General features: G+C 48.2%; 1 protein-coding gene across 1 annotated transcript in view; it reads right to left on the bottom strand.

Annotated features, from left to right (window-relative positions):
* Positions 1 to 15,508: 15,508 nt before the first annotated feature.
* Positions 15,509 to 26,060, bottom strand: part of LOC149337682 (uncharacterized) — an 83,309-nt gene continuing 72,757 nt past the window's right edge. Inside the window, exons 7-10 of the mRNA XM_089554488.1 lie at positions 24,800 to 24,939; positions 22,924 to 23,044; positions 19,756 to 20,037; positions 15,509 to 15,697 (exon numbers count right to left, since the gene is read on the bottom strand). Coding sequence (XP_089410614.1) covers positions 15,509 to 15,697; positions 19,756 to 20,037; positions 22,924 to 23,044; positions 24,800 to 24,939 — 732 coding nt within the window. The remainder of the gene's footprint in view (positions 15,698 to 19,755; positions 20,038 to 22,923; positions 23,045 to 24,799; positions 24,940 to 26,060) is intronic.

The raw sequence follows: 26,060 nt of genomic DNA, 5'->3' as shown, positions 1-26,060 counted from the left end.
GGCCGTCCTCCCCCAAAACACCCCAGTTCAGGGCCCCACCTTTCGTGCCCCCAACATTACATTCGTGGAGGAAGTTGCTATCGCACTTGCAGCCGTGGATCCAGCGTCCCGAGTCATTATCACCGACTCAAGGGGAGCTTGCCGAATTTTGAACGGAGCCAAATTCCTGATCATGCCTTCCAGATTTTACATATATGTCAGTACCGGGTTTCCAACACGGCACACCATCATCTGGGCCTCAACACATGCGGGGATAGAGGGCAATAAGGTAGCGCACGCTACCGCCCGCACGCTGAACCACCGGGCATAGTCTCTCCCACTGCCTGATCCGGCTCCTGGTTTCAATCCGCCTATTACTTTCTGAAAAATCTCTCTCCTGCATCAAACTGCTCACGGCCGATACCCATCCCCCTGTAAAGGCCTCAAGAAGGCGGAGGAGCGTTGGCTTCTTCGCCTCTACACCAACACGGTACTGTGCCCGGCAGTGCTTAGACATTTCAATGGACCTTTTTCATGGTGGCACTGTGCGCATGCGCGCGCAATGCATTGCGGGAAGCGCGCGACCGCCATGTTTTTTGGTGGTTCGTCAGCCAGTTGAGCGGCTAGAGCGGTGCGGCCGCTTGCTTCGCTCTGTCGACACTTCGCTGAAGCCTCGTTGTCAACTATGCGCTTTGCGTTCCAGCTGAAGTCGCTGGCGAGATGCCTCAGCCATGCGCCGCCATGGGATGCTTTAGTTTTAGCAAGAAACCAGGAAACGCAAGATTTTTTAAGTTCCCAGAGGCATCATTGAATGCAGCAAAAGGGCTAAATGGGTGCAGGCAATGTTAATGTTGATGATGCTGTGGGGCAGCAAACTCGCGTGTCTGCAGCGACCACTTTGTGACAGGCGCAAGCTCGATTTCTTCTTTCTTACACTCTGTTTTCTAAGGAGCTGTAGCGTGAAACATGGGGTGCGACGCCTCTGTTGTCCATTTGCTACTGTAGCTGAAGTGGCTGCACAAAATAATAAGCGGAAACTGCTCGGGTCTTTTAACTACTCCCCGTGGATTCTAATAACTTCAGTAGAACATGTCGAGCTAGTTGGTTCATATAGACGCTAAGAACCGCTCGAACGAGACGCGGATGGCGAAGAGGCGATCACTGAGTGTTTGTGTGCGTCTTTGCCTTTTCGCTGTCCCTGACTCGTTCGCGCAGCTCTTACTTTGCCGCATGCGGATAGAAGGGAGCCTAAGGATAGGGTGAAAGGTAAAAGGAATGTAGTACGCCTGCGGGAATGGGCGCGCACCGTGGCACGGCCGGTCTCGAGGGGAGCGCACTGCCGCGGCCACAGGGTTCGCCGAAACGACGACGATGCCTCCAGAACGCCGGGTACCTTCCGCTTAGGATCAACTTCCCTGCGGCATTGGCCGCTAGGAGGCCGTGTAGTACAGACGCACCCCACATCGGCTCCGCACAAAGACAGCGGAATTCGCCAATCGCCAGCCTCATGGGCCCAAATTTCACCACCCACTGATCTGCGAATCTGAGCGCTGCACGCCATCAATTTTTGGCCAGACTACGTCACTTTTTGGGCACCCACGGCCCTTTCTTCTCTCTGTGACCTCTTCGCCTGCGCTAGGCCTACTCAGACGGACGTTTCCGCCACCAACGCCATCATGGAGGTGCAGGTGCAGGGAGAGGTTCTTAACCCCCCCGACTAGGACCCTATGAACTGGACGCACATTTTTAGTGTGCTTGCCCGCTCCAAGGACGTCCTTTCAACAACCCGACGCCAGGAGGCCCCAGCGTCGGCTACCGGTGCCCTCAAGTCTGCATGCCTTGACAAGTCCGCGCAACTGCATGCAACGCGCACAGCTGCGCATCCTTCGCGGCAGCCGCCGCCGATTCCTGCTGCAGACTACAAGATCGGTTTTAGATCACAAGGCGGGCTGCAGCTGGACATGCTTACGCCCCGACAACTACGGGAGGCCATCCTCCAAGCGGCGTCTCAGCTTCAGAAACCAACGCGTGCCCAAATCAGGGTACACCCAGTCAACAATACGTGCACCGTAAGCACGCCCCTAAGAGCTGACGCGCCCGCCTTGGTTTGCGTAACAAAAATCAAAAACCAAGGCAAGGACTTCGCCGCCGCAGCTTACATAGCCCCTTTTATTGTAAAACTCTCATGAAATGAACTAAAATAAAAAAAAAATCGCGAGGAAGCCCGCACCCAACCAAAGGTTATCGCAGGCGAACCAATTAAAAAATAAAAGAAAAGGGGCCAACGCCCAAGAGAAAATTTAAGAAAAAGCAATTACAAGAGAGAGAAAAAAGCAGAGGCACAAATGATGGGCGGGAAAAAAGTGATTTTTAGACGCAAGACGCCCCTGAAGGATTAAGAATTAGAAAGAACGACGTGAAAATAAAACAGGGATGGGTCCAGCGTGCCCAAATTCTTCAGACAGACTCGCAGGCGGCCAGGAGGAGGGAAGGTGCGGGGATCTGTAGGAAGGAAGAAGAGACAAGAAAAGAAAGCAAGGAGAAAAAAAACGAACAAACAGAAGATAATGGGCTTAAGAAAGCAGAAATAGTACATAAAAGAGAGGGGAAATCGAAAAGAGAATCAAGGATATGACAAGAGGGCATTTCCCCGCCGGATGGAGCGGTACGCGGAGTCATCTCCAATCCGTATTGGAACGAGACCCCGACAGCGCTCCTGCAAGACCTCATAACCGGCAACCCAGACGCCCTCATCGTGGACGCCGCCGAATGGGCACCACGCGTTCTATTTTAATTACATTCCGCACTGGGCCTGTCCCATGCACCGTTCTTAATGGAGGAGCCCTGCACAGATGCACACCGTACCGAGGGCATATAGACGCCTCATTGCCCTTGAACTGAATAGTGGTCCGGTATCTGAGGTCGGCACCCTCCGTGTATTGGGCCTGCACATCCAGAACCATCACCCTCAATAAACTGAAGAAGGTTGTAGGCGCCATATCGCACCTCATCCGCAAAGTTTCGGGACATCATAGAGGCATGATGGAGCGCGACCTATGTCGCCTCATTCATGGCTTTGTCCTCAGCCGTGTGCTCTACACTACCCCATGCTAAAAACTATCAAAACATGACATAAACGCTTTGGATGCTTTGATTCCAAGGCATTCAATGTAGCACTTCATCTTCCTCTCAACACACCCAGAGACAGATTGCTAGGCCTGGGCCTCCGCAACACGATCGGGCAGCTAGTGGAGGCCCACCGACACGCCCAATACATCAGGCTTACACGAACATCCACAGGTCGGTATATCCTGGACACCCTCGGAATCAAAATGCCGGCCAATGATCCAACCTTCCTCGCCATCCCACGATCCCTTCACCGAGAGCTCCTCATCAGGCCGCTCCCGAGGAATATGCACCTGTCCCACCATGAGCAGCGCCGCAGAGCCCGTTCGAAGGCACTCCATCGAGCGTACGGCCCCGAGCCGGACGCCGTATGGGTGGACGCTGCCTGCACGGGTGATGAAGCGACAGCAGCTGTGGTGGACTCCTATTTATCCGCCCTCCTCACACTACCTCTCCCTCCAGACACCTCCCCAGAGGCTGCAGAGCCCATATCTCCCATATCTCCACAGTCCCATATCTCCGACTCCGACAAGTAGAACTCGCCACCCTTGATACTATGCTCCGTATAGCTTACAAGGTCGCCCTACACCTTCCCCCTAGCACCCACAACACTACACAGGACCTCGTAGAGGCCCACAGAGAAGTACATTCCACTAGCCTAGCTCAATCTTTCACAGAACGTCACATACTTGGCTCCCGCCAAAATGTCACACCAGCAGCTGACCCCACACTGCTGCCAGTCCTCCGATTCATACACGCACAGCTCCTAGTAAAACAACTCCCTCGAAAGACCCACGCCACCTATCACTCGGACCGCCGCATAGCCCGTGCAAAAACTCTCCACAAATACTACGCTTTGGAAGCCGATGCCGTGTGGGCGAATGCAGCCTGCATGGACGAATACGCGGCAATTGCAGCCGTTCACCACACACTCCAACCCATTGCCATTCTCCACCTTCCTGCCACATCCATCTCAGACTCCTCGGAAGAGGCAGAAATCGAGCTTCCTTTTACACACAGTAATGCCCGGTACATCATTACAGACTCAAAAACTGCACTGTTAAATTTTCGACAAGGGCGCGTCCTTGAGACCGCTTTCCGCATCCTCAGCAGGAGGCAAGTGGCAAGAGAGAGACTTTCCCATGCTTCCTCACTAGGAGGAACCGGTTGCTCACAAGCTCAGTCATGCAACCATTCCCAAAGAGGTCAGTGCGCTGTTGTGACGTGACGTCATTGATAGGAACGCGGAGAGTAGCCGGAATGCCTCCTCTCCACATTCCTGGCGGCAAGCGTTCTCGTCTCATGACTCCGGAGCGTTCGCCTTTGGCGCGGGGGCGAGGACAGATACCAGAGTATCCCCAAAGTACGGCCAAATTTAAGTGGAATTGGCCAAACGTACAGTAGCCAGGAGTATAAACGAGCTTATTCTTAATATAATTTCTCAAGAAAGCCAAGAAGCAAAAGTATGCTTTGAAATTAATTTCTGAGCTTATACCATGGTTGAAATCCGAATTCATGATGTCGTTCATTTTCGTGGACAATGTACACTAATGGTGTCGCGGTCTGAACTGGGCCTTTAATTTTCCAGTTTAGAACGATACAATGAAACATTTTATTCTTGATTTGCAGTTACTAGGTACAAAATGCCTCTCGGACATATTTTAAATAAAATCGGTGGCGATGGCTTTTTAGATCTGGCGAAGTTTGAAATTTTTACAACTTATCAATTTCAGAAAGATTCAACTCGCAAGTGAAAAAAAATTGCCTCTGCACATAGGGGAATTTCTCTGAACATGCGAGTAGTACGACGGGCAAATTATGCTGAGAAAAATTAACACCCTTAAATTTTTACTTTTCTTTGATATACTATTCTCCTGAAAAGCGGCACTCTTTGAACGCATCATATTTCATAATGTTTGGGATATTTGGCCTGATTTTCGAAGACACAAAAAAGCTTTTGTACTGCTTGAAGCTGGAAAGCTTCAATGTAATGTCTAGAAATTAAAGGAGAGAGTTCCCCAAAAAAACTTAATTTTTGCTCTGCGAAGGTCCAAGCTTGCGATTTTGTGAAGTTTTGGTTTTGTGAGATCTGGTTTTTTTCCAAGAAAAGCGCAATGTTTCTTGAGATACTAAATTAAATTCATTTGTGCTGACACATTTGGTCGTCACGAATAAAAATTTAATAGAAAACAACAAAATGTTGATGGAACCTGACTTACCGTACTGTAACCGGCTTTGATCGCGCAAACTAGACCAAAAGCAGATTCATTTGTTGTGCTACAATTCTGACGTCGCATCCTTCCCTTCGTCACGATCGGCGACTGCCCTGCGCAGCTGCACACCTCATCGCCCGCTCCTTGTCACGTGGTGGTTAATTGACTTTCGGCGTAGCCTGTCACGAGGATTCTGTCACACGTCGTCCTAAAAGTGCACGAACACTGCCACTTAAAGCGCAACTGCACCACTTTTTGAGAATTCCGGGATATACGAGGATTCAAATCTACACAGGCTGCATATGCAAAGCATGCCAAGTGTGTTCGCGCTACCATTTTCAATGATGATGTAGTCAAAAATTGAATTTTGCGTTTCTCTTCAAAGCAACAGAGCAGTGCGAGAAATTTTGGTATGACGTCACGGAAGATATGGTTTCTAATCACCGCTGCCACCAGCCACACCCTGCCGTGCCTCGCTGGATGCCGCCAAACAACGCTCGGCGAGCTTTGAATTCAGTGGAATGGGCAGTTTTCCTTCCAAGAAAGTGTTTATGCCTTTGGAAATGTACCGGTAGCTTCGATGACGTCATCATGCGCACCCCAATTGGCGCTGTGCGCCGCGGAGAAGCTTAGAGGCAGTCGCGATCTTAACCGGCGGTTACGTCGCCATTTGGAATGCTAACCTAAAAAGACTTAGGCGTGTCTTTACCTGCTAGTTTGACACATTCGATCCCTTTAAGCTCATCGATTTTTAAAACCTATGCAGTTTTCCTTTAACGCTAGTGTGAGGAGGGGGGGTGGTGTTCCGCTCTGCCTGTAAGCTGCTATAGCGGCGGTTTTTACTTATTCCTGCTTATAAATAATCCTGAGAGATATTGTTCTCGTTTTTTCTCTTCCATAGAATATACAAGTTTCCGCTACACTAAGAATGGTAATCGTGACACCCGGCCTGGGTAGTACTAAGAAATTGAAACCGAATCCAATATTTTTCGCTTATTTCTTCCCTCTTGTTTAAGAGCTGGGAATGCGGAACGTCGGACTGCGTTACGATCTAAACACATGTGCTCCTTACAGCGAATGAGTTTAGTAGGTATTCGGATCGCTGTCTAAGGGTCAATAATATTCTCACAATCGTACAGTACAAACCATCCTGGTTGCTCGGTCTAAATGCTATTGCAGGCGGGCGACATTGCAAGAAAAAAACATTTTTCCACGAAGATACAAATCTGCCCCCATAGTCCCTCATCCACCCCTTCCAATATCAGCAATAAATCCTCCCCTCTGATCGTGATCATGATCTATTCATGATCATAGAGGTCAGTATTAGCAGTTTACTAATATCCTTGAAGATAAAAGTATACAACAGCTGTACCTTTCCGGCATTCGCTTATGAGGCAGAAACATGGAGGCTAACGAAAAGGGCCCAGATTAGGTTGCAAATAACGCAGCCAGATACGGAAAGAAAAGTGATAGGTGTAAGGTTAAAAGGCCGGAAGCGGGCAGAGTGGGTGAGGAAACAGACTCGGGTTAATGATATCCTACTCGAAACCAAGAAAAAATGGGCTTTGGCAGGGCATATAGTGCGAAGGCAAGATAACCGCTGGTCCTTAAGGGCAACGTGGATTCCAAGAGAAGGCAAGCGCAGCAGGGGGCGGGCGGAAAGTTAGGTGGGCGGATGAGATTAAGAAGTTTGCGGGGATACGGTGGCCGCAGCTGGCAAAGGACATAGGAGGGGCCTTTGCCCTGCAGTGGGTGTAGTCTGGCTGATGATGATGATCGCAGCCGAACGCCGTGGTCACTAAGCCATCGCAGAGGGGACTTAGTTTTGAACAGAGAACTCATTATTCAATTAAACCAATTGTTTGTCCTAATTCAGCTCATGCTGGGTTGGTTGTGAGCCCGTTTTCGACAAGTGGGGCCACATTTTGAGGAAGCCAAAAAGCAAAAAAATATTTGCTGTGGCTTAGGTAAGGATAAGCCTGGATATCTCCAAGCGAACAGCTGCGGCGATGCGGAGGAGGAGCCGCGCGTCTAGTGAATACGGTGCCGCTGTCTCTGACGTCTCGTCTCCACTCTCCGTTCTCTCTGTGTCCCGTGCGCGCGGCCTGCGCGGCCGCCGAAACCGAGAGGGGCGGGAAAGGAGGCATGCCCGCACACCTAATGACGCCCCTTCCCCCCCCCCCTCCCCCGTTCCGCCATCGTGGTCGCTCCGGGGTAATCCAAGGTAGCAGGATGGAAGGCCAGCGCGGCTCCGACCACCTGAGCCTCTCCTGTGACGTCATGTGGCTTGCGCATGCGCAGCTGTAGCTTTTTGTAACGACGGAGCACACGCGAGACTCGGAATTGACGAGCCTAGTGATGCTTTTCGCTTCAAAACGCTATGTCGCTCGATGGAGCGGCACAACGGAATGCATGAGTGGTCGCCGTTATGAAATACTCGCATTGACCACTCGCGATTTCTTCTTAATCTGTTTTATGTTTGGTCCTAAGCATCACAGATAAATAACATTCATAGAAAAATGGGCGTTCTCATGCCACTAGAGGCGCAGTGGTGCAGTGGTTAAGCGATGTGCCACCGCCCTGCGATAGCAGGTGCTGCCACTGGTGGGGCTTGTGCAGCCCAGGTTGCTCTCCCCGAGCCACGAATCATGGAATGAACTGCCACCTGCTACGGTCGACAGTCTGCTCACAATTCAGTGGGCAGGGCTTCACCTAGGGCTTCACTATTTTCCCTGACTGTCCCCTCTTATGATCACGCATTCAAACAAAAATGTATGTACTGAGTTAATGTTGAAAAACCTGTCTGGTTCTTTGCCTTCCGCAACGACATGTGTCTAAGCCGCAGTATTGTATTATATCTCTGGCTCAACGCGCCTGAACTTAGTAAGGACAGTGAATTATCTGTTAAGGTAAGCACATGAAGGTAAGCACAGGTCACACGCTTTTCTTTAGCGAACGGGGCGTCAGTCGGTCTCCGGCAGTTGCGAGAGTGCCGGCGGCTCCGCATACGCAGCGGTGGCGATGCGCAGCGAGTCACGTGATTCGATAGTTGCGAGGCGAGCTCCGTCGGCTCAACGCGCGCAGCTGTGGCGAGGCGTGGCGTGGAGTCACGTGGCATGACTTCAGAGCCAAGCCTCCGCTCGTCCTGGTTTGAAGGTCAAATTGTACGGGAGAAGTAGAGCTTTAGATCGAAAAATGAATCATTAATTACTGTATTTATAAGGCAATGGAGCTGATGCTGCTGCAAAACGCATCTACTCATTATTCACCAAAGTTCAACGCCAAACACTAGGCTACTGGTTGGCTCAGGCTAAAATATGTACACATGTTAAAATCAACACCGGGTATATAGGGCCTAAGAGAAGTGAGTATGTGTATGATTGAGTGTGTCAGGAGGGCCTATAAGTGAAGTAGAAAGGTTTGATGTGCTGTACAGCGCCTAAATATTGTGTTAAGAATTGTAACATACAGAAGACGAAGCCACGTAGCCCCAACCACAGCTACGGCCAGATGACTCGCCCTGCTCAGCCTTCTCCTCTGCAATGAGGAGGGGCTGAGGTTACTTTGGAGTGAGAGACAACTTATAAAAAGCCTCCATGAGGTCAAAATTTAAAAACCCTATCCAATGAAAACATGAGGTCATCACCTAAAAGTAAAGAAGGGTGCAGTGGTATTTTAAATGTGTATAGCTCAGGGAAGTGCTGTCGTCTTTCTGTTTCCAATCTCAGGCACATGATTAATGTGTGGACAACTGAGATGTGGGCTCCACATGTCGCGCATTGTGGTGCCGGTGTATCCTTTAAAAGATGAGAGTGCGTGATTATGTATGTCCTGTCCTCAGTATGTAGAGAGCAACTTTTGCATCTGTTTTGCTTTTCTGTGGCATATCTTCAAATCCTTGGCTTTACTGTGTGCAGTTTGTTCTTTGTTCGTCCCAGTTCTCCTGCTACTCTTTGCGGAGTGCTGCCCTTTTATGTGGCCTGAGGTCCTCGTATGGGAGTTCGTTTAAATCCATCCGACTCAGTTCGGAAGCTGACGCAGCAAGCCTATCAGCTCCATTTCCATCTATGCTACAGTGACCTGATGCCCAGCATATTGTAATTTTAAGCTCCAATGCGCGTACAGATATCAGACATTTAGGAGGGAATTAATTACGGTTTTTGTAGGGTTTGCCAGAGGACAGGGCCATAACCACACTTAAGGATTCTGAGTAATTACAGAGGCTGGGATTTTGTTTTGCAGGTTGAATCTAACAGCCAACACGATCCTATGGCATTCTGCAGAAAATATGCATGTGTGTCTACTCATTTTGTTTTGTTTCAGACAATTGACAGCTCTGAATTGCACATAAAACTGAAGACTTGGAGGCATCAGTGTAAAGGTTTGTGTGCTGTTACTTTGCTTGTGGGTACTATCGGGGACAAAAGTGGTATTGTAACGCCCAGTGGTTTATTAAGACCGGGACGGAGGATCAAAAAACAGCTGGTTCCGCTTGCCGAGCACGAGACGCCACCAACTTCGTTCTCCTCATCTTCGGCTTATCCAGCAACGCCGACCACGCAGAATGGGTATTGCCTTTTCATGGGCGTTACACTTCCCCCTACGCAGCCGAAGCCCGCTGGGCGAGTTAAGAAGCGCCGCGCGAATGGTAGGGCTTATGCCGGGCAACGTGAGTGACTTCGGTTCGCGCAGAACGACGGCCTCTTGCCGTGAGACGAGCTATGCGGTAATTCGGTTCGCTAATTTGGTCAATAATGACGTAGGGTCCATCGTAGTGGCACAGCAGCTTCTGAGACAACCCTCGCTTTCTGACAGGCCGCCACAACAACACTAAATCACCGGCGCTGTAAGTAACGCGACGGCGGTGGGCATCGTAGCGCGCTTTTGACCGATCTTGGGAGGCGAGAACACGAAGGCGAGCAAGGCGCCGGGCTTCTTCGGCGAGACAGAGTGTCTCAGCGATAGAGAGATCTTCATGAAGCTCGTCAGAAAATGGTAGTATGGTGTCCAGGGTGTAGCGTGGGGGGCGTGCATAGAGTAAAAAGAAGGGGCTGTAGCCAGTAGTCTCATGGCGCGCGGTATTGAACGCATACGTGATGAACGGAAGGACGCTATCCCAGTTCTTGTGCCTTGAATCAACGTACATTGACAGCATGTTAGCAAGCGTGCGGTTCGTGCACTCAGTGAGCCCATTCGTCTGGGGATGGTAAGGCGAGGAATTACGGAAATGTGATGCGCAGGAACGGAGAAGCTGCTCCACGACGTCAGCGGTGAACTGCCGACCACGGTCACTGATGATAACTTTTGGAGGTCCATGACGGGGAACTATGAATCGGAGCAGAAAAGAGGACACATGATACGCTGTAGCCGAGGGTAGAGCTGCCGTTTCACAATACCGGGTAAGGTAATCGACGCAAACCACTATCCAGCGGTTCCCATGATAGGACTTTGGAAACGGGCCCAGCAGATCTATGCCCACTTGCTCAAACGATGTGCTGCAGACTGTGTCACAGGGTGAAGCTGACCAGATGCAAGGCTATAGTAGGTCGCTTGTATCGTTGACACTGAGTGCAGCTGGCGACGTACCGCTCAGTCGTGGCCCACATTTTCGGCCAATAGAAGCGCGCCTGGGTACGGTGCAGCGTTCGTGCCGAACCAAGATGTCCAGATGTAGGGTCATCGTGCATGGCCTGCAAGACAGAAGAGTACAGGCTCTTTGGAACCACCAGCAGAAAGCGCTGGCCCGTAGAAGAATAGTTTTTCTTCCACAAAAGACCATCTCGCACACAAAAGTGGCTGACACTGACACGACGCAGTGGTCCAACGTATCGATGTTAGACGTATCGATGTTAGAGGAACAACGTATCGATGTTAGAGGAAGGGGCAGCCTCGAAAGACAGTCCGCGTCAGCGTGACGGCGACCACTCTTGTAGACAACTGTGTAGTCGAACTCTTGTAACGTGAGAGCCCACCGTGCAAGGCGTCCGCACGGGTCACGAAGGTTAACGAGCCAGCAGAGGGCATGATGGTCGGTGACGATGGTGAACGGGCATCCGTACAGATAGGAACGGAAACGCTGCGTGGCGAAGACGACAGCTAAGCATTCTTGCTGAGTGACTGTATAATTGCGCTCCGGCTTGCTGAGCGAGCGACTCGCATACGCAACAACGTGCTCTTTGTTGTCGCATCGCTGGACGAGAAGAGCGCCGAGGCCAACACCGCTGGCGTCGGTGTGAATCTCTGTGGGAGCGGAGGGATCGAAGTGGCGAAGTACAGGGTGAGACGTCAAAAGGAATTTTAGTTGGCGATAGGCGGAGTCGCACTCAGGTGGCCACTCGAAAGCCACATCTTTCTGAAGAAGACCTGTCAGAGGGTGAGCTACATCCACAAAGCGATGAATAAAGCGGCGAAAGTAAGAGCATAAGCCCAAGAAACTCCGCAGCTCTTTAACAGACTGTGGTGGCTTGAACGACTCGACAGCTGCAGTCTTGGCTGGATCAGGACTGACGCCGTCTTCATCAACGAGGTGTCCAAGCACTAACGCTTGACGCGCACCAAAGTGGCACTTTTTAGAGTTAAGCACAAGGCCAGCTTGGCGCATACAGTCGAGGACGAGAGCTAAACGGTCGTTGTGCTCACTGAACGTCATTCCGAAAATGACAACGTCGTCGAGGTAACACATGTAGATTTCCCATTTCAAACCGCGTAGTATAGTGTCCACAAATCTCTCGAAGGGGGCGGGTGCATTGCAAAGACCAAATGGTATCACATTAAACGGATAAAGGCCATCAGGCGTAATAAAAGCTGTTTTGTCTTTGTCCGCGGGATGCATGGGGATTTGCCGATACCCCGACCGAAGATCAATAGAAGAGAAGTAGGACGCTGTAAAAAGACAGTCGATGGCATCGTCGATTCGAGGTAGGGGGTATACATCTTTTCTCGTGACAGCATTCAGACGACGGTAATCCACGCAAAAACGCCATGATCTATCTTTCTTCCGAACAAGAATTACTGGAGCAGCCCAGGGACTTGTGGACTCTTGTATACCGCCTTTGGTTAGCATCTCCTGCACTTGGTCATTGACAACCTTGCGTTCAGACGGTGGCACTCGGTAGGGCTTTTGGCGGATCAGGTGTGACATACCAGGGTCAACCCTGTGCAGGATTCGAGACGAGGGGATTGAAGATGGGCCGCCGGGCTGCAAAAAGTCAAGCACAGTGGAATATCGCTGGAGGATGGTAAACAGTGCACGGCGCTCATGCGTGGGAAGCGAGTTGTGGATCATTCGGAGCAACTGCGACTCGTCGTAAAACTCTGGTGCTGCTGCGACCAAGGCGTCGGTAACCAAGGAAACGGATACCGGCGTGTATTGGCTGCATGACGCAAGCTTCAGGCCTTCAGGCAGAACAACAGATTCCGTCGAACTGTTCGCTGTCCACAGTTCAGTTCTTCCCTTGACGACGGAAACCATGGCATGAGGAACCAAGATGTTCTTCTTCATGCAGTTCAAGTGGTTCTGTTCCACAGCCGCATCAAACACGTCGAGAGCGGTATCGGGGCAGGAAACCGGTACGCACACAGCCGAAGAAGTAGGCACGACTGTATCTCGGGCAACACAGAACACTCTCTCTCCACTGCACGAGCCTTCTAGAAGATCAGTGGTGGAAAATTTGCTGACGTTGAGCTCACCTGTGTGACAGTCGACGTTAGCGCCACACATCTGCAAAAAGTCAAGGCCAAGAATAACGTTTTGCATCGACCGGCTGAGCACCACCGTTTCCGTGCTGAAGTCTTCACCACCGAAAGAAACCTTAACACTACACACTCCAACTGCTGGCAACGGTTCACCACACACGCCACAAAACAGGACATTTTTGTCCCATCGAAACAAAACTTTTCTCCCGAGGAGGCACTTAAACGCAGCACTCATAACCGAAACAGTAGCACCGGTATCCACTAAAGCCATCACAGGTATCCCATCCACTAGCACATGTACTTTGTTCTGTAACATAACTACCGGCAGGGGTATCACTTCCGGCGGCAGACTTCCAGCGACCTCACCCCCATCGGTCGCGGCGACTAGTTTTCCGGCGGAGGCGAGGAGGAGCGGCGTCGGGGTGAGGGAGATGGAAGAGTTCGGAAAACGCGGCGGGAGCCGGAACAACGGAAAACTACGGCATTTTGGTGAGCTAAAGCCCGAAACATCGAAATGAGCAAAGCGACATGCCTGCTGATAATAAAGGTCACGCATTGGCTGTCTGGATCCCAGATGCCGCCTGTAGATGGCGTTACAGCGCAGTTTTCCGTTGCTCCGTTTCACGCCGCGTGGAGTATATCACTTTTGTCCCCGACAGTACAAGAAGTGCTGCCTTATAGCAGATGGCTACCTGCGCTTGCCAGCCTCACATAATCCGGAGTAAATTGGAGGAAGAGAAGAATACAGAGTAGAGTAGATCATCAGGATGAAAAGGATCAAATAGGTCTCAGACTATTTTCCCAACCATTTCACTACAGAAAGTCTTGTACTCATTACAAAACCGGTGGGCACAGTGCGCCATTGCCTTTCTTAAAAAAAAACCAACCAATCAACCCGGCAGCTCTTGGGATCGAACCCAGAACGTGCCGAATGCGAGGTAGGAACACTACGACAAGGCCACCGTTTCCGTAAAAAAGGGCCATAAGTTGGGTTTGGTGCATGATCGGATTTAAGTTATTTGATTGCGGCACGAATCACTGATCCATCAACACAACAATTTGGCTCAGGACATTTTTCCTACGCATTTCATCCTAGCAAAGCCTTAGTCCGGAGGTAATCTGGTCCCTATTAGAAAACCGGTGTGCAACTGGCGGCCCTGATTCTCGAACCCAACACCTCCCAAATGTAAGAGGGATGCTCTACCACAAGGCTGCCAATTCGGTGAAAAGGAAAGAGCAGCTAGTAATAAACAAAAATGTGTTACGTCACTTCTTCGGCGTTCTCCCGATTCGTCTCTAATATCACCCCTGGCAGACGAGCAGGTTTGTCACTTTCAACGAGTGGCATTCGCCTTTAGTGTCATTGTTCTCACACGATACATTTATGCACATTCGTTGTAGAGTGCAACGTGCGCAAAAGCCGCCGCGGTGGCTCAGTAGCTATGGTGCTCGGCTGCTGGCCCAAAAGACGCGGGTTCGATCCCGGCCGCGGCGGCTAGAATTTCTTTGGAGGAGAAATTCTAGAGGCCCGTGTGCTGTGCGATGTCAGTGCACGTTAAAGAACCCCAGGTGGTCGAAATTTCCGGAGCCCTTCACTACGGCGTCTCTCATAGCCTTAGTCGCTTTGGGACGTTAAACCCCACAAAACCAAAACCAAACCAACGTGCGCAAAGCGAACTCCACGAACTTACTACGCTCCGCTTAAACACGCCTCATGTCTCCCATAGTCAGCTTCCCTGTGCTATAGGTAGATACCTGAGCTCTGAAAATTCATTTGCAATGGCGCTCGAGGATCCTTTCGGAAAATAGCTCGGAGAAGCTCCAGTGTCGTATAGCGCAAAAAAGTATGCACTCGCCGTCTGTGAGGACACCTTCTGAGGATGCCGGCGTTCCTGACTGCGTGTTCTCTGTTCATTCAGCTCTATGCAGAGTCTAGTGCTTGCCATGCAGTAGTGTTTATAATGCAACGTTTGCCGCGGGATATGCGCGATCGACCGGAGCTGTCAAACCGGTTTCCTGATGAAATATCACATTTGCAAGCCTGTGCAATAGCCAACGATGCGACAACTCAACGGTTTGCGCTTAAACACGGCAGTCTTAGCAAACTGAGAACGCACCAGGAGCCGTCGCCGCGATGGGATTGCAAAAGTTTGAGCTTGAGCAGCGGCAAGCTTATCTTGCCGTAGGTGCGCTCCTCGCTGCGAGTGGCGCTCCCGTCGGCGGCGGAGTAACGTTCGACAGTTGCCTATTTGACATGAAAGGTCCAGTTTTGGCAGGTTCCATAGCAACCACTTTAGGCGTATCGCTTGCGATGCTGGTGGCAATGTCGCTGCTCGGAATGCATCAGAAGCACTTACTGCTTACACGGTAAGAAAGCGTATATAACGCTCTATGCGCGAAATGCGGGCTGCCGCGTAAAGCGAGCCGTGGTGACATATTTTCTTCCCGCTCGTTCTTTTTGCCAACCATACAAAAAAAAATAACAGATTTATTCTTCAGGGGAACTTCCGGTTCCTGTTTTCCTCAAGGACGGCCTTGCCGGCGCTGAGCCGTGGGAAGTCTCGGGCGACTGCGTCCTTGACCAGGCACACGCTCTTGTTGTAAACTTCGAAGGCGAGGTCGAAGAATGCCCACCCAACGCGCCTGTACACCTTGTCGTCCAGGGCCATGACGAAGCGGCGCATCTGGGGATACAAAAACAGATGGCGTTAACAGGCCTGCACCTTCGCATCATGCACGCACTGTAATACTGAACATTACCAAGAGTTTGCCGGCTTGGTGAAGACTTTGACCAATTTCCGCCGTGAAGAGGCTAACCAGTGACATAATAATAACAGTGGGACAGAAAAAAAACTGTGCTGGATGAAGTGTTGGTGTGTTGATGCACTACTCCGCTCAACGTCACGCCACAAGTGTAACTTAACCCCTTCCAACTGTTGCTGGGCCACTGTAACATCCGAACGTAAGACTAGAGAACTTTGCGAGCACAGTCCATCATCGGCTGAGACAAACTGCTGCGCGGACGCCAGCTCATGACGTACTGCATGCCATGTCGCCTGAGATAACGTTACGAGGGTACCATCGTTACTTCGAGACATCGGAGTGCTGTCGGCGCGTTCGGTACAGTGATTATTTTTTTCTTTACCCGCAGCTGCTCCGGTTTGTTCTCGTTCAAATCTGGCGAGTCGTCCCCTTTTTGCGCAACCCTACCATCATCTTCAATTGAAAAATATACTGAAAGGATTCTCGCCCGTATAATAGAAATGACTCTCTTCTTTAGTTAGTAGCGACTTTAGTTAGTAGCGATACTCTGCGTTAAAACTGTCGAACACACACACAAAAAGTTGTACTTTGCACCTCAGAGACGCAGTCACTGGCCGAAAATAACAGTGTCTCAAGGTTGCTAGATTGTGCTTGCAATCAAAACCAGTGTAATACTTGTGAGAAGCTTGTTGAGCAGTATTCAGTGAAAACGCAGAGCGGCATAAAGGGATGCAGACTAGAAAGGACGACATGTCAGACTCGAGCTGTTGTACGCCAATGAAATTTTTTACATGATATTTGTAAAAACTCTGACTGGTGTCAAAACTGTTCGTGTTTTTTTTTCAGCGTTTTAGTTCTCATAAAAACTTTCATCTTGTATAGCTACACATCCTAGTGTTTTCTCGATAAAAATTCAGTTGCAATTCAGCGCTTGCGTCTTCTCTCTGTAGTCTTTGTTTACTTATTGCGCGATGTTTTTTTACCGTGCAGAAAGAGGGCCCCAGAATTTCCCGACACTAAAGGCTCAGTATTAGTACTGTGACAGGTCTTCTTCAAGGAGAAGAGGCCTTTTCGTCGCTTAGCCAGCTATTGCGAGACATTTTTTCTCAGGATGACGATCCATGCGTAACGAATGGGCCGTGAGAAAACAAAAAACAATAAACATCTTTTGTTAATATGTCGAAGTTCAGCTGTAACGTACTGATCCAGCCTTCGGAGAAGATCTGGAGAAAGCAGTGGAAAGTAGGAAAGCATCCACAGGAGAAATGAAGGAAGATTGGCTTGCGACGAAAACGCCCCCTTCCGAGCCCCCCTCCCCTAGAAAAAAATGAAGAAAAACTACCTTTAGCCTCATTTGAAGGAAGATAACGAAGAAATATTTAAATCGCTGATTTACTGGTCAATTCTACGCAATCAACAGTTTCAAGATAGAGGGTTTGAACCGGAAAAAGTAATAAATAATACCATCCAATTTTGAAACGAATTCTCATATTGACTATTTGTCTGCCCTTCTCTGCCAGTTGTTGCAAGCAACCCACTGGACCGAAAATGGTTCACACGCCGATCTGCAAGAAATGTGTGAACGTATATCTTAAATCTGAACCAGAACGTTCGAATCGCCCTGGACAGGTTTCCCCTCAATTGTGTTTATAGGAAAGCATGAGTGGCGTTTCTGTTAAAATAACAATAAAATGAAACTTGATTTCATTTGAAGTAACACTCTCCTTTGCATTGCTGGAGGAGATCACTTTGTGCAAGCGGCATGAGCCTTACATTTAAATTCCTTCACCTGTGCCATTCAATGTACTCAAAAATTCTTTCTTACAAATATAGCAGAAGGCAAGTGTCCTCCGAATTCTTAAACAGTGGTTTTTCACAGCGCGTTTCCTTCATTTCTTGAACCCTTAGGGCTCGCAATGCGGAGGACTTAATCCGAAGGTACATCCCATGTCACCAGGATGCTCTACAGCTTTTCGCGCTCATTCAAAAGCACTGCCACACTAAAAGGAAATGACGTGTGTGCTACATCCCCCACAGCAGCACAATTCATAAAAAAAAGGCGACGTGGCACCTTGATTGTTGTGCAACCATGCCAGCCTGCTGAAGGGAGAGTCGGTGTGCAGGTGTAACAGGAGAGTAGCGTCTAAACCGCTGAAGACCTCATGCAACACAAGGGAGGTTCAGAGGTGGCCAAAATAAAGAAACGTGCAGGGCCACAATCTGCGTTGCGAAGCTTTCGTCGACTGGAGAGTCGCTGGTGGGGTACGGGACCTAGCTTCTTGAGCAAGAATACCCTCAGTCATGTTACTAGCGGCTCCTACCTGAGACCAGAGCAAGCACACGGGAAATCCTTTATACTAGAGATTCTTCTGCCAGATCATTAATCGGAGGCAAACTTTGCCCTTAAATGACGACCTCACTGCGTGAACACGCGAAAGCATCCATTCCACACTAGCAAACAAGAAGCGTACGCCGATGAATGACGGAGCCTGACAACAACACGTTTGACTCGCTCGACGACAGTTATCGGCTCTGATAGCGTTTCAGAAATTAAAAAGCGTAGTGGTTCCGCCATAAATTGGCGGAGCATGGCGTATGTGAATCGGCCGGACTGGATGCAGGCGAGTAATGGCGGCGCGGTGATCAGTGTGTGCCGTGCCTGGGCTTAGTTTTTTGCTTTCCCATCTCCTGTTGCCTTCGCCATAGTCGAACTCACGACCAGATGAAGTAAAAGCAAGATTAACTGTTAGGATGTTCATCCCTTCTATTAAATAAGACGTTACCTTCATGACGTTTCCTATTGACATCAAACATAAACGGAGATTGTTCGCAGGGGATTAATTGCGTCGTACACCGCATCATAACCAACCGAGGTGACACCTGCACTCCCCACCAATACCTGCAAGTTATCACACTTTTGTGTGTAATTTGGCTCACGCCTTTGAAATCTGAAAAATGCAATGTCATGACATTTTCCCGCTTTCATAGCGCGACTAACGCTACCTATTCCATGGACTCTGTCCCTGTTAGCCGGACAACATCTTACAAATATCTTGCTGTGCACATGACACCATTGCTATTATGGGTAACGCATATCGAAACCATTTGCTCCGAAGCCTCGCACCGTGGGCTACATGAGACGTAATTTAAGCAACTAATCACCAGAAATTAAAAAGGAGGCATATTTAACGTACACCAGATCAAAGCTTGAATATGTGCCAGCCATCTGCAATCCATCACAAGCATACCTCGCCGATTGCATCGAGGCTATTAAAATCCACGCTGCATGACTTACCGACTTTCAGCGCCTCTTCATTAAAAGCAAACCTTGAAGTCCCACTCCCCGCACCGCACCGGATAATATCTCGTTTGTGCCTTCTTTATACGTTCTATTACAACCCTTGACCCAGACATGAACTTTAACTATATTTCTAAGAAGGTCACCCGTTTAAATCACAGTCAGTCTTTAGCACGCAATGAATCGAATGAATAGTCAATTCTTCCACGCAATGGTATTATGGAATTCCCTGCTCGAAAACATGGTAATGTGCAAAGAAAGAACAAAATTCCACAATGAACTGAAAAGTCATAGTAGCTAATACGTCATTCCACCTGATCAAATGGGACCACCTGCCTTATTTCCGCTTTGTACGTTTTCTTATTGTTTGCAGTTATTTCTGCATCTTGCGGAATTTTTTTTTTGTATCTTCTTGGCTTCCTTGTTTGCATTGTATCTCTCTTTTCATTTTTTTTCGGCCCTGTTCAAGAAATTTTAAAAATGTTAACCTGCCTCCCATTGTGTAATGCCTTCGAGCCCTTAAGCACAAAACGAATTGAATAGTTTTGTGCAGCAACCAAAACTAATTACAAATAATGTGTACCTTCCCGGCGCCCTAATGCCCTTCAGGACAGAAGTTTCAGCGCTCGAGAGACTTCGCAATCAAAAGTAGGAAGAAATAACCGAGTGCAGACAACTTGCCTTCTTGTCAACAGTGGCAGCCGTCTCGAAACTGGACAGCATGGTGCCGTTGGTATTGTACGCGGTCATGCTTTCAGCGTGCTCCCGTGTACTGGACCAGTTCGACAGGCAGACCGCATCGAAGGGCATCGCGGCGGACATGACGCAGCGCTTGCCGAACTGCCCAGTGTTGCTGACGGGCTGCTTCATGTCGAAGGTGATGAGCGCCAGCGTGGAGGACAACGCCACCTCGAGCTTACTTTCACGGGTCAGGCCTGACGCGAGGAAATTGAACATGGCTTCCTGTGTGCACAGCGTCACGCACCTGTGCTATGGGCTCTGCAAAGCAGCGTCTGCGAATCACCTAGCAAAATGAGCTCGTCGAAGTCGAGTCGCATAGGCTGAATAAAACGTAAGGATATTGAACAAAGGGAACATTGCGTGGACGCACCCTGGGAGCGACACAAGCGCTGATCGGCACAAGGGAAACATGGGCATCTTAATGGACACATGGACACATAATAAATGGCGCGAATAGAACGTGGGCGTGTTCAAAGAAATTACGAGAATAAAACGTGATGTCACAATATGTTAAAGCACCCCAGCTTGTCCAAATTATTCCCCAGCACCTCGATACGACAGAAGTCGTTAATATATTTGCTGCTTTAGGATGGAAATGACATTCCATACAACCTACATTTTAGACACGAATTAGCGGAGCAAGAAGGGAGTAGGCTGTCCACAAGCGAATTCGCTTTAAAGAACAAGGTTTGCTGCGTGAGCTCCGGGGTAGATTTCCTCCACTAAATATAAAAAATTCTTACTCTTGGCAACTGTGGCATATTGCCATCGTAAAGCATGATAACTTTACGCAGTTAGCAACGGGAGGAGGCTTTTGAAAGCCGCCCCGGAGGTCTTGAGAATAGTAAATAGGGGAGATTGAAACCTGTGGTGAGTTTCCAGTACTGCTAGAACTTCTCATTCTTTCAAGAGGGAGTTTGTTTCCGTTGACAACCTTAAGTATTCCGTAGTTTTAGAGATGGAAATCTACGCAACCACTCTGGAAGAATGCCACGCCTCTAAAAAGGAGTGCACTAGAGGAGAGCTTAAACCCTTTTTACTCCCATATCGGCTAAATTTGATTTTGAGTGTACAGCAAGTCATACTGACATGACTCCACGTAAAAGAGGATTTGTAATCACTTCGGTGTGCTCATTTCCTAATTCCGTAGATGAATAGCAATGACGGAATGTGAATTTAAAGAAGCAAGGCTTGGCGTTATGACGTTGTGCCATGCCGCTATTCGTTCGCTGTTTTTTGTTCTGCGTCAATATAATGCGGTTTTCTTAAGTACGTCGTAATAATTGTTTGCAGTCCAATGTATTTAATATTGTTACTTTTATTCTTTACACTTTGTACAATCTTTTGGCTGCCAAATATTGTAACCCCTGCCCTCACACAATGTTCCAAGTGTGGAACCTGTGAGGAATTTGTATGCATAAAATAAATAAATAAATTAGTATGTACAAATCTATTCTTAGGCTCCGATGTCCGGGAGACGAAAAAAAGTTTCCATAGTGGCAATGAGGAGGATGCAACTGTCTACGCCAACTAGTTATGAGAAATTGCGACGATAAAAATAATTTTCAAAAGCGTAAGACTCGGTTTCGCTGGTTCTAGGTGACTCTACTAATTTGAAGAGATTAAGTTAATGATATCGATGGAAAGACAAGCATGAACTGGTTGTTCTTTGGTTGACTATATTCTAAAGCTGCTCTATTTTTTTAAATAGTTACCTTAGTGAGGACCTTGTAGTTAAAAGATAGTAACCTAATAGGTATTGAGTTTTTCAAGTACTTTGCGTCACCTTTCTAATAGTGAACTAATGTTATCTTGCAAGATCCCGATACGCTCGAATACTTAAGGTTGGCAAAGGAAGCAAGTGCCCTCTTGAAATCTTGCGAAGTTTTAGCAGTACTGGAAACTCACCACAGATTTCAATCTCCCCTATGTCCCTTAGCAGAGTTTGAAGAGTGGCGAGGTTTTCTAGCACAATGTTTCCACCGCTCTTCAGCAGAACTGCGGTTACGCGATCCACACCAATCGCCTACCGCCTTTTGTGTTCCTCGTAAAATTAACGGCATAATATTTCCCTTCATGTTCACTACAATGTTAAGTTCACAATATAAAAAATGCCCATAAAGGGAAAGTATATGATGCTTTTCTTGCCAGTCACTCATCGACCTATCCTGACGCACGGAACAGCATGGAGCCTATTGGTTACGCAGTTGGCCGCAAGAGAAGCACAGGACGTGTCTCTGTAGAACGTTTACACACACCTGTGTTTGGTGAGGACTGCGTGAGCACTCCTTCCAGTGCCCTCTCCGATAAGAAGCTCGCCCTTTTGCGCATGCGTAAATGATTCCTTTCTCCGGGAGAGCATATAAATGTCTGTGAACCACTGATATCAAAGTTGTTTGAGGTAACCGCTAGTCCTTGTTCATCTTGGTGCTTCGCCCTGTGGTTGCGCTGCAGTCATGTTCTGAGAAGCGTATACCAGGGCGTCTATTCGCCGCATTAGTTAAAGAAAGTAAACTGATAATTACATTCAGATATCGCAGCGGCATACGGAAATGAACGTTATGCGGGTCAATCTAGGTGACTGAAGACGAGCTGTGCTGATTATTAGTAACTACACTTATCATATCATAGCTAAAATAACAGGACAAATGAGCTTAGAAGAAAACTGTATTTCGAGGGAACCGAAAGTCGATGACACGTTTGGCTAACTGCGTTTATTTAGGATATGCATACAAAGGAAGCGAACAGTCACTGAAACCACGAAAAGCATAGAGGAATGTAATTTTTTGAGTGGTCTTAACAAGGGAAAGCTATGGCGTTATCCTTTATATATAAGATAGTTTCGTGCAAACATCCTGGTAACCTTTGCTGAACCTACTAAATAGGTGATTAGGGGTGACTAAGAGGTCCCTTTGCCATGCAATAACCGTATCCCGTTGACAACGACAACCGCGTAGGCGTATACCTCTCGAGCGGGTCTATTACACTATCATGTAACATTGATAAGGGGCAAGCCGTCTTCGCGATATTACTTCTACTTAGGGAATGGCGAGTGACCACTGCACTTCATACATATTATCTTAAGCACAGATGTAGTTTGATAAGCACCAGAGCCGGACTGGAGGAGTCCTCGTACACCTTGGAGGACCAGGAGCTGACGGGCTGAGATACGCAGGACGACTCGCCCATCTCTTGGGCAGAATGCGTCACCAGGACGAGCAGCTTCACACTGCACGCAACGAGAAATCACAACGGCTCTGAGCGAGTGTGATATAAAAGCGAAAAAAAAATTAATGCCGTGGCATTCAGTGTGATATCGTTTAACATTCCGGCCCTCTGGAATGTCCCTTCAAAAACCGGCATTTCGGCGTTAAAGTAAACGAGGGCCATCTTCTTTTATTGTAACTTGTGACTTGAAACTGCAGTATTAATATTTTAGTTATGCCAATTTGCTCACAGCTGCTTTTGCTACTAACTTATGAATCAATGAATCGTTACCTAAAAATTGCATCATTCGTGCAATTGCGCCGCAAGTCTCATGGATTAGCTTTCGCAGAAACACGGGAATAGATACGACTCCAATGTACACAAGACTACCAAAGGCAACAGAATACCGCATTCAGTTTCTTCGCAATGCCTCTGCGTTCGCTTTCTTTCCAAGCAAGAAATGTTGTCAATGTTATGTCGCCCGCACAACGGTTCAGGCAGTCTTCTCTGTTTTTTGCGATATGCCGATTAGCTGATATGGCAGTTCTGGCTCCGGATAAAAAAAAAAGTAATCTGACTAAAGTGTCCACTGGGGCATATAGCAGGGCCAATCAGTAGCACCCAAGAAGGCATGTGTGCTCCATCCACTGAAAGAATACGAGACGACTAAGCAGCGAGGCAACTCAGAAAAGTTTTTTTTCCGCAAATTCTTATCGCGAAAACTTTTCCAATACTGTACAGTTGTGCGCCATTTTAGGTACATTCCGTTGCTATTGCGGACATTCTGAGTTCCTGACACTGAAGTTTATGCAACAATATTTGAATGCTTTGATTAATGCCATTTTGCTGTTTGATTAATGCCATGGCACCTATGTTATCACTGCTTTCTGCCTGCTCGCCCAGCAGTTTCATATCAGTATAGAGCCTTCTCCAGCCTTTCAATGGTGCATGAATTTCGCTTCACTCTTCGCCGATTCCACGTCTGCATGCAACTTCAGACCTTCTCGTCATTATGACCGCATGCCACTGTATCGCCATATGAAACCTTCAATATGTACATCTTTTTAGGCTAAGATACGATACACAGCGTTGTCTCTATAATGCTGTATTATTTGGGACTGTTTCGTCTTTAGTACTGCTATACCTAGTTCTGGCACTCTATAAAACCTCGAATATATTATAAGGATGAGTATGTTGATGCCTCTGACTTCCTTAATACAGCCGCCGCGGTGGCCCAGTGGTTACGGTGCCCGCTGCTTACCCGAAAGAACCGGATTTGATCCCTACCGCGGCAACCGCATTTATGTGGAGGCGAAATGCTAGTGGTCTGTGTAGTATGCCAAGTCAGTGCATGTTAAAGAACGTCAGGTGGTCGAAAATATGCGCAGCTCTCCACTATGGCGTGCATCACACCTTCAGTCACTTGGCGACGTTAAGCTCCATAAGATCAACTTGCTTATTAAAGAGAAACAAAGTAATGGTATGGTTAACTTTTTAAATTGGTCCACGCAGTAATAGAGCAAAGCAGTCATAGTGTTGTTGACAAATAATGTATTCTATTCTCAGCTGTGTCCTAAGTGGCTCTCAGCCTCCGTTTCGATGCCTTTTGTGTGTCACTTACGTGCCCGTGCATCTATTTTCTCTACTACCGCGTCCTTCAGGCAATCCTTTTGAGCAAGCAGAAAAATGGCATTGAATAAGTACTTTGGTCATAGCCTCATATCAAGCAGCATTCCCCAGACCTATACGTCCCTAAATTATGATCAAGTGGGCTTACTCCATTTGCTTCACCACGCGGAAGACGTCCGTGGCGAGCTTCGGTTTGGAAGACAAGTCCGCGCCCTTCTCTTTCAGCTTGAGGCCCAGGAAGAGGGTACCGGTCACGTTTGGCAGATTCGCAACGAAGGAGGCGAGTTCCTGTGTGTTGTACGGAGGGAGATGTTCAAGGCAGCGGTTTGTCAGGATTGAGAATACAAAAAATTCGTCTACTGCTCATTAATCGTTGCTCAGAGCATGTTTCAAGGCGATCACATAAACAGACGGCCCCGCGCACAGCAATTCATGACACAAGGCTTGTGTTGTGCCTCGTCTCGTGTTTTCCACTGTGCCTGTTATGTGCCTGTTAGTATTTTCCGTTGACATCGGAAGAGTTCAGCACCACAGTGCTCAGCAGCAGCCAGCATTTAGTGAGAGTTCAGTGAGCCGATTTCAATTGTGAGGAGCGCATTGCCTCAAGTTGAGTGATTAGTTTTCTCTAATTACATTATCCAATATGTACCCGAAGGGCCGACGGAAAACGCAACGCAGCAAGGGCGCTGTGTTATTTGCCCGTTCTGTGTGGTGTGTACTCCTTCGTGTTCTCTTTCCTTCACACCAGGTTTACTTGTCGATGGTGATGTTGTTCATCAATTTCCACAGTACAGAAGCTACGGGTTCTCGTCCTAAAGGTGAATTTGTCAGTCCTAATAACGCCTTTAGCGATGTCTATCTGCAAACTGAAGTTATGCTTTCTTTCTATATCCTCGGTGTCGCTCTTACGGATATACTTCTTTGGGAAAAACATCTCGATTTCATAGGTTTAGAGGTTCTCCTTGTTGTATGGCTCCTCCTGCACCCCAGCGGTATATTTTACAGCGGCGTAAAACTTGATTTGTGTAAATCCCTGTTTGCTATCATCTCGTATAAACATTTAATCCTCCATCTCTTTCAAGAGAAATCCCTCAGGATCATTTAAAATCTGACTTGGGCCCATTCTTTCTGAGCTCTTGAACGTAGCTAACACGCCGATGGTGTTGCGCCTATTTAACGTACGACTGGAGCTTCGTTAAAAGCATGTATAAACAAATAATTGAGCAAATTTGTTCAGCGTGACCAACTATATTCACTAAGAAGTTTACGTTAGTACGCCGAGAACTAACGGTAGTTTAGAGGGGCTGAGACGCAGAGTTCCCTCACTTCTGATGATATAGCAGATGCTGGTTTGAGCACTTCCTCTTCTAGTGAATAAAAGTTATGCGATTATCTTTGTTAATTTCTGT

This window comes from Amblyomma mixtum, chromosome 7 (assembly GCF_055824585.1).
Source record: "Amblyomma mixtum isolate Tamu chromosome 7, ASM5582458v1, whole genome shotgun sequence".
NCBI classification, from domain to species: Eukaryota; Metazoa; Arthropoda; class Arachnida; order Ixodida; family Ixodidae; genus Amblyomma; species Amblyomma mixtum.
Note: the sequence above shows the minus strand (reverse complement) of the source record. Positions and strands in the feature narration are given on the sequence as shown.